This window comes from Zalophus californianus, chromosome 5, assembly GCF_009762305.2.
Source record: "Zalophus californianus isolate mZalCal1 chromosome 5, mZalCal1.pri.v2, whole genome shotgun sequence".
Taxonomy (NCBI): Eukaryota; Metazoa; Chordata; class Mammalia; order Carnivora; family Otariidae; genus Zalophus; species Zalophus californianus.
The window spans coordinates 113,030,180-113,039,568 of NC_045599.1; the positions used below are offsets into that span (position 1 = coordinate 113,030,180).

At 49.6% G+C, this 9,389-nt stretch overlaps 1 protein-coding gene across 1 annotated transcript; it reads right to left on the minus strand.

Moving 5' to 3' along the window:
- Positions 1 to 2,633: 2,633 nt before the first annotated feature.
- LOC113928494 (ferritin light chain-like) lies at positions 2,634 to 2,990 on the minus strand. Its single transcript, XM_035727528.1, has one exon. The coding sequence runs from the start codon at positions 2,988 to 2,990 to the stop codon at positions 2,634 to 2,636; it is 357 nt and encodes a 118-aa protein (XP_035583421.1).
- Positions 2,991 to 9,389: the final 6,399 nt, after the last annotated feature.

Below are 9,389 nucleotides of genomic sequence, written 5' to 3' on the forward strand. Positions count from 1 at the left end.
AAATTCATCGAGGGGCGCCTGGGTGGCTCAGTCACTAAGCGTCTGCCTTCGGCTCAGGTCACGATCCCAGGGTCCTGGGATTGAGCCCCGCATTGGGCTCCCTGCTCCGCGGGAAGCCTGCTTCTCCCTCTCCCGCTCCCCCTGCTTGTGTTCCCTCTCTCACTGTCTCATTCTCTGTCAAATGAATAAATAAAATCTTAAAAAAAAAATTCATTGAGATGGAGAGTAGAATCTTGGTTGCCTGGAACGGGCCAGAGGGGAATGGGGGGTTACTGTTGAACGGGTATAGAGTCCCTGCTTGGGATGATGAGAAAAGTTCTGGAAACAGGTAGTGGTGAGAGTTGTACAACACTGTGAATGTACTTAATTATGTACTGAAAAATGGTTAAAATGGTCAATTTGATGCTACGCATATTTTACCAGAATAAAATAAATGACGCGTCTGCTGGAGGGGATGAGAGTGAATGTAGTCAGGTGCCCTGCTGGAGGTTGAGTTTGTGTTTTGTCTGTCCCTGAGGCTACTGCAAGACAGACCAGGACAGAAGGTCACTGGGAAGTGCCTGAAAGGCGTGTCTCTGAGAAAGGAAGGAAGGCAAGCTTCCCATTGTCCTGGGAGAAGGAAATAACCAATCTCTTGTGTGGATCACCTGGGAAGAATAGTTGTGGGGAGGGAATGGTCGCGTCAAAGGGCCCTGGGTGCTTGGCTTGGAACCTTTCCCTGGTCTGGGAGAATATTAGCTTCTATCTCTGTGGCCACTTTGGGAGTGTGGACTTGATTCACAACTTGGGATATGACTCACCGAGACCAGCTTTTGCTGGATGTTCATGTTTTTCCACCCCAGTCTGCGTACCATGGCAGCACTGGATGGGACTGGACGCTGCCCATACCCAAGACACCTGTAAGGACTAGGGGCCTCCTGGATGCATATGAAGAAGTTGGTGTGAGCCTTGGAGAGAGCAGCTACCCCTGCTGTTACCATCATATGGGCCTTGAACATTTGAATTCTTGGGACAAATTGGGCCATACCAATCACACCCCGAACTATGCAAAGGAACATCCCAGTAACATGTGTGAGTGTGCATGTGATTATATATGTGTATGAAAATGCACTGCTAGATGTTTGAGAGAATGGGATTTTGAGTGATTTTGCTTTACTTCATTATTGTTTTCTGTATTTGAGATTTTCCTGATTTATACTGAGCATTTATTGTTTTTTCCCTATCAGAAAAAAAGGGGAATTATCACTTTAAAAAGGAATACACCACAGACACACCACGGAGGTTCCTCAAAAAATTAAAAATAGAAATACCATTTGATCGAGAAATTTACCCAAAGAAAAGGAAACCACTAATTTGAAAAGATATATGCACCCTTATGTTTATGACAACATTATTTACAATAGCCACCATATGGAAGCAACCCAAGTGTCCATCGATAGATGAATGAATAAAGAAGAAGTCGTACATACACCCAATGGAATATTACTCAGCCATAAAAGAGAATGAGATCTTGCCATGTGTGACAACATGGATGGACCTAAAAGGTATCATGCTAAGTGAAGTTAAGTCAGACTGAGAAAGACAAATACCATATGATTTCACTGTGGAATCTAAACAGCAAAACAAATGAATAAACAAACAGCAGAAACAGAGCCATAAGAACAGAGAACAAACGGGTGGTTGCTAGCAGGGCAGGGTGGGGGGGGAGGATGGGCAAAATGGGTCAAGAGGAGTGGGAGAGGCAGGCTTCCAGTTATGGAGTGAACAAGTCATGGGAACAGAAGGCACAGGAGAGGGAGGGAGCCAATGACATTATAACAGCGGTGTGCGGGAACAGACGGTAGCTCCTCGCGGGCTGAGCGCGGCGTAACAGGTAGGCTTGCTGAATCACTGGTGGGCACTTGAAACTAATGTCCCGTGGTGTGTCAGCAATACTTCAATTTTAAAAAAAGGCACACAAGTCTCTGACAACGTACTTTTGTTACAGCTTACGAATGCGAGCTGTGCAAGGTCAGAAATTGAATAGGGTGTGAAACGTCCAGGGAATTAGGACGAGTCAGCGTTCAGCTGAGGAAACCACTCCTGCTCATCCAAGCAGAAAGGAAGTCACTCCAGGGAACTGGGCGCTCCTACTGTTGTTAGGCTGAAGAAGCTTCCGGCAGGGCTGTTAAGGACTCCGCTGCCCACACTGCAGGGCTGTCCCTCCAGGGCGGTCGCTACCGCCGCTGCCATCAGAAGTCCTGGGCTCCGAAAGGGCAGCTCCACGGCGGGCTCGAAGGACACACCGTTGCAGATGAGTGCAGGGGTCAGGAAGCCACCTTCACCTTTCCCACAGCTGCCCCTCCTTACCCACAAAGCCGGCAAGGGCTCTATATTGGGCTCTATACTAGTTTCTTCCTCCACCTGCCCCCAAAGCTTTATGTTTCCATTTGGTTTCCGGCTGGAGAGAGGGCTCCAGGGTGGATTAAAAGCTGCCTAGTGGCTGCAGGGAGAGGCTCAGGCAGAAGGGGCATGCCTGAGGGCCCCCTCCAAGGCCTCTGGGCTCTGGAGGCTCCTAGTCATGCTTGAGGGTGAGCCTGTGGAAGAGATACTTGTCCAGCCTGCCTGGGGGCCAGTCAGCCTGCAGAGGTGGGTCAAGCGGTCACCATCTTCTTGATGAGTTTCACCTCCCCACTCAAGAAGTGGTTCTTCAGGTCACAGAAATGGGGGTCTGTGCAGCAGAACCCAGGGCATGCAGCTCCAGAAGGGCCTGCTTCAAATTTTTCTCCAGGTCCATGGGGCTTCCATGGCATCCATGCATGTTGGGATGGCTTCTGCAGGTCCCAGAAGAGGGCACAGCCAGTGTGCTGGTTTTGCATCTTCAAGAGCTTGGTGCCCTTGTGCTTCTCCTCAGCCAGCTCACGGAAGAAGTGGCTCGCATTCAGAGCCACATCCTCATGGTCGAAGTAGAAGCCCAGGGAGAGGTAGGTGCAGGAGGCCTGCAGGTGCATGTTGACCGGGCAGTTGACGGTGGCCTCCACCTTGGTGGAACAATTCTAGGAAGCTCCTGGTTCATTGGCAATAAGGAGTTAAGCTCAAAATACAGTGTTGGCTGGTCCCAGAGGCAGAGGATGGCTGTAAAGATGTTCCCAAATGTTGTGGCTGGAAAATAGGTTGGAGAGTGGTCAGAGGCTGGAAGAAGGGGCGTCCTTGGGTCTGTTCTGTCCAAACACGGTTGAAGCAAGAGACAGATCCATGGGCCCATTGGGCACACTGCCTGTATTAGTTTCTTAGGGCTGCCATAAGAAAGTACCAGAGCTGGGTGGCTGAACCAACAGCATATTGTCTCAAATTCTGGAGGCTAGAAGTCCAAGAGCAAGGTGTTGGCAGGGTTGACTCCTTCTGGAGGCTGTGAGGGACAATCTGTTCCTGGCCTCTTGTAGAGTTTCTGGTGGTTTGCTGGCAGTCTTTGATGTTCCTTGGCTTGAGATGCATCAGCCTGCTGTCTGCCTTTATGTTCACGTGACATTCTCCCTGCGGGTGTCTGTCTCCAAATTCCGCTTCTTCATAAGGACACTAGTCATATTGATTAAGGTTCACTCTATTCCAGTATGACCTCATCTTAACTAATCACATCGGCAATGACCCTATTTCCAAATAAGGTCAATTTCTGCCATGTTGTGGGGTTAAAACTCAAACCTATGAATTTGGGGGGATACAACTCAGCCCATAAGTGATAGAAAATTGCTGCAGAAAACCCATAGGATGGTACTTGACATCAGCTGCAATGAAGAAGCAGAGATACGACATTCATCTAGAGCTCTAGGAGCTCTGGGATATGTTTTTAGCTTATTAGATCCTGCATTAATGAAGGTACTCTAGGGGTAGGCTGGAATGGGTGCTCTGCCATTCCACCATATCCTCCACCTAAATCCAAGATCTTCCACCTGCCTTTCTCAGTCCTGGTCATTTTGCAGCTGGTAAAATTCACACCACTGAGCACATGAAACTGGGGTACTAAAAACAGCACTATCCTTAGAAACCAGGAGACGGGAGTCAGATCCTGACCTTCCTGACTTGTTGGGTGACAGCCACAGCTAATCAAAACCTACCGCCTTCCACAATTCACTCAACAAACACTGCAGTGTTCACAGTCATCACCACTCTCTAGAATCTGGGACCACACACTGGTAATTCATAAATTTGTTCTACAAGCCTGTCCCACTCAAATTTGCTTCTTTATTCTTTCAATCCTGGGATTTTTAAAAAGATAATTGTCTCTTCCCAACCATGACCAATTTCCTGCCACCACCATTTTTCCTTTTTGTGTCCTGGTTATTGTGTGTGTGTGCAAGCCAAGCCCGACCATTCTCCTTTGATGATGGGTAAATGATTTAGATGGCAACGGAGCCGGGAGGCCAAATTCTCCTCCAAACTGTGCCACTAACTTGCTGGGTGACTGGGACCCGAGTTTCTCCACCTGTAAGCAGGGTCATTACTATCTGCCCACCTGGCAGAACTTGGGCAGGGTCCGCAGAACTTTAGGGCAGGGGTTGTGGTGTGTGGGACTGCTCCGCTCCATCACCAGCCTCGGGGTCTGGGTCTGAGTCTGGTGCTTTCTGTTCTCATGCAAATTTGGGTATCTATTGTATACAAAGTGTTGTGGAAAGGGAATGAGACCATGTATGGAACAGTTTAGGGTGTTCTCACACAACACTCTTTTATGGAGAGGGATGGAGAAAACTCAACTCTTAGCGGTTTCATAACAAAGGGGAATTCATTGGCTCATGTGACTGAAAAGTCCACAGGTAGATTCCGCTTTAGGCATGGCTGGATCCAGGGACTCAAACAATATTCCTGGGTTCTGTCTCATTCTGAGGATGGATCCTGGGAAAGGGAGGGAGGGAGGGAAGGAGGGAGAAAGGTGGTGTACAGAGCAGGCTGGAGTCACTCATGTCAAGCAGTGACCCAAGCAGCCAAGGGCATTGCAGTGAAGACCAGATATGCTGAAACCGGCACAGGCTGACGACACTCAGAACCGATGACCCGCAGAACCAGGGGAGGTCTGCGAAGGCTCAAGACTGATTAAATCCCTTTAAAAAGGGAGAGTTTTTGCAGCAAACTGTCAGACTTTGAAGACGCTGACCCTTTCACATCTGACCACATCAAAAAGGCAGCCGCCGCCGAAGGCTCTGCCCGATTGATGTCTGAACAGAACCGAGATCCTCCACTGGTTGGACGTAATAAGCAGCACGTGCCGAGAGCTGCCCCAGACAGATGGAGGCCTCGTCCCGGCTGCGCCCTCACAGACTGACTTCCCATCGGGTTCGATAACTTCCTAACCCTTGTTGTATCTTGTCTGGTGTGGGACTTCGGATCGTGCTTTGCTTTGTGTGACGTGTAAAAAGCCAAGTTAAACACATAGTGAAATGTCACTGAGTTTGGAATCCTGAACCTGCTTTATCATTATGTTAGCCTCGCTTTACGATTGAATAAAGCTGTCACTGTGGAAAGAAGACACAACTCGTGTGTGCGCCTTCATAGCGTGCTTCTAACAGATGGGTACTGCGAATATGCCCAGAAATAATTACGCTGTTAAGGAAACAGTGCTGAGTGATATGAGAGGTCTTGGTGAAGCACGGGAGGATTTCAGAAGATGCTTTTATTCATCCATTCAGGTCGTCAACATTAAACTCCCGTTCTTCACACTGGACCAGGCCTGGGGCTCTCAAGGAGCTCGCGCTGGTTAATGGAGAAGGCAGGGAATTTGGACAGTACTGTGGGGGTTCACGAGGCACGCCTAGAGGTCATATCCAGGCTGGGAATCTGGGGAGCTTCTTGGAAGCAGGATGTTGGACTGGAAGAGTGAAAATAGGAAAGAGCATTTGGAATAAAAGGAACAACATGAACAAAAGCACCGGGGCTCTATTCAGAACTGCACAGAGGCTGACTTACTAGGTGACATTGGGCACACGATTTTCTCAAGCTGGGCCTCAGGTTTTCTGTTGTATAGTAAAGGGCTTGGACAACTTGCTACCGAGGAAGGGAAGGAGAAAAGAATGAGACACTCCGGATGAGGCTGCTCGCCTCAGCGGGGTGAGACCTGACTCACTTCAGGTGACTTTCACGGCTTCAGGAAGGCGACGCCCCCCCCCCCCCCCCCGGGCCCAGCCCAGAGGAGAGGGAGGGGACAAAATGATATACATAACACAATAATCGATATTTATTGTTCGAATAGGGAATATCTACACATTGTGACCATCAGAAAGGTTTAAATGGCATACCATAAAACCTAAGTGCCCTCCCAAGCCCAACCACTCATCCCCCTACTTCCCTACCCAGAGCAAATCTCTGTTATCAAGTTTTGCTTATACTTGCAGAGATGGTCTGTGCAGATGCGAGCAAGTTCACCCACACATACGTGCATCTACGGCCCTGACATGTTGTTTACACATAGGAGCACACTATTCACACTGTTCTGCACCTGACTTCCTTTCCTTAATCACATATCTCGGATACTGCAGTCTATCATTACAGAGAGGGCTGCCTGGTTCTTTCAATGACTGGAGAGGGGCCCACTGGGTGGATGTGCCCCCCCTGCAGGCCACGAGTCCTGCGTGAATGTAGGGATGAGCATTCTGAAGGGTTGCAATCCTTTGCTAGTATCAACAATGCTGCAAAGCCTGTCCTGGTACTTGGGGTGTTTTTGCTTGGGGGTGTCTCTGGCACAAGAAGGCCTGGAAGAGCTGTTGTTGGAGCCAAAGTCTTATGTATTTGTGGTTCCGACATATTGCTCCAGTTCCCGTCCCCCCACAGAGGTGGTAACCAGTGTGTCCTCTCTCCAGGCAGCCTCGGGGAGAGAGGATGGGGGGATGGGACCCTGGGGAGGATTGCGGGGCCAGGGAGGAGGGAGGATGTGCTCTGAAGGGGGAGGAACCTGGAACCTGAGCAGAGACGGGGCCAGTGAGAAGTCCCTGGGGTAATGACAGCAACACAGGGGCTTGAAAAGCCAAGGGTGATGTCCTGTGCACCCTGTCAGTTGTCCTTCCTCCACCAACAGTTTGGTGAAAGGCCTGCTACCTCTACAGCCTTGCATTTCCAGGAATGGCGCTTGGAAGATGAAGGAGTGGGCGCCTGGTGGTGCCGGGTGGTGTGTGTGTGTGTGTGTGTGTGTGTGTGTGTGTGTGAACAGGGACAGGAGCTCAAGTTAGGAGCCAGCGCCTTGGAGAAGCAGGTGTGCCAAGTGAGGACTAATTCAGGAGGAACTTAAGCGTCCCTAAAACTCAAGCAATAGTGGAGAATTCGCTGCACCTGCTGAAAGTGTGGGTAGGCAGCTAAAGCCAACTGGATCCGGACGTTAAAGAAAAGTGACATTGGACGTGGAGAAGGCAGTCAGTCACTTGGCTGACGTGCCCAATGGCTGAGGTTCTCAGCACCTCTAAGACTGGGTGGTGTACCCCTGCCCCCCTGCTATTCCTCCCAGTCTCAGTCCGCAGAACTGCTGAGTCTCCATCCCTTGCCTTCCTGTTTTGAAAGGGCATGAGTGACCAATCTGACCCTAGTTTTGGGGGGAGGTGAGAGAGGACGTACTTCTGGGGTGTTTGCTGATGGTTGTGGGGGGGCTTCCCTGCTGCCAGTCCATCACCAGCCCATCTTTTGACTTGGGCAGTAGAGATCCTGGACCCCCACTCCCTGGGGTCTGAGACCACTGGAACAACACTCCTTCCCCGGCACTATTCTTTTTTTTTTTTTTTTTAAGATTTTATTTATTTATTTATTTGAGAGAGGGAGAGAGAAACAGCATGAGAGGGGAGAGGGTCAGAGGGAGAAGCAGGCTCCCTGCTGAGCTGGAAGCCTGATGTGGGACTTGATTCCAGGACTCCGGCATCATGACCTGAGCCGAAAGCAGTCACTTAACCAAATGAGCCAGCCAGGCGCCCCCCGGCACTATTCTTTACCAGACCACCTGCCCCCAATGGCCCCTGCCCTAGACCCTGTCCTGTACTCTGTGGTTCCTCCCAAGGATCCGCAAGGCGGGCAGACAGGTGGGACTTTTTGTCCCACTTTGCACATGAGTAGACCCGGGGTCTAGAGAGCAGCCTCCCAAGGAGGTGCATCCTGCCCCCCAGCATTGCCTCAGAGAACTTCCTGCTTCTAGCAGGTGATGTGCAAAGAAGCAAAGCCCGAGCTCTCCCACACCAACAGGACCGCAGAGGTGACGGGCTGACTTAGGGGGACAACAGGAGACATGGAGGGTGGACTGGCCCTCTGCCCCTTTCATGCTGTTGACCCCATATTACCAACAGTAAGTCCTACAGCCCTGGGCCTTGTCAGTGTTTGTAAACATGTCTGATGCTCACTCTGTGCAAAAGCACCGAGTGAGGGGCTGGACGTAGGGACAGATATATGTCACTAATCAGTGTGTCACATCACAGGGGGTGGAATCCGGCACGGCTCTGGAGCCCGTCGGACCTGGGTTTGATTCCTGGATATATAATGAATTTACTATTTACTTGCTATCTTCACGTGTCTAAATGCCCAAGCCGCTCAGAATGTGAAAGAATCAGAAAGAATGAGAGGTACTTTTGTTTCCCAGTTCAGAAGAGCAAGCAGGACTCGAAATCCTGGAGGCTGGGGGTCCCCTCTCTCTACCCAGAGTTAAGGAACACTAAGTTCCAAGTCCTAGTCCAGGGGAACTCAACATTTTTGATCATAAAACCCTAGAAGTAAACAACAGTTTTTTTAAATAAATATATTTTATGTAAGTTTTTTTAAAGATTTATTTATTTATTTTAGAGAGACAGAAAGCGAGTGAGAGAGCATGGGGGGAAGAGCAGAGGGAGAGGGAGAGAGCGAGTGTCAAGCAGACTTGCTGAGCTGGGAGCCCGATGTGGGGCTCAGTCTCATGACCCTGAGATCATGACCTGAACTGAAATCAAGAGTCAGATGCTTAACTGACAGAACTACCCAGGTGCCCCTCAAGTAAGTTGTTTTAAAAATAAATCTCTATAAATTCTGTAAAGTACTATTTTATTAATATGTAATATTCTCTTAAAAATAAAATAATAGAAATTAGAGAAGAGAGAAGTAAAAAACAGAAGATCCTAATATTTTCTCTGAGCTTTGAATGACCCCCCCCCCTTTGGAAACCATGAACCTAGCTTTAAGAAATCACAGAACTGGGCTGTCCAAGGGCCTTAGAGTGGTGTGTGTATGTGTGCATGAGCACATGTGCTAACTCGGGAGCTGAGGCACTGGGACATTTGGGACAAGGTGAGGGTTTGGGGGGTTTCCTTGAGTGGCTGGGGCCTGGGCTGAGCAATGGAGGCCTGAGTGAGGCGGGAAATATGGCCATATGGTAGATGGGCTGGACCTTTTCGTGTCTTGGCCTGGGAGCAGCTTAGCAAGAT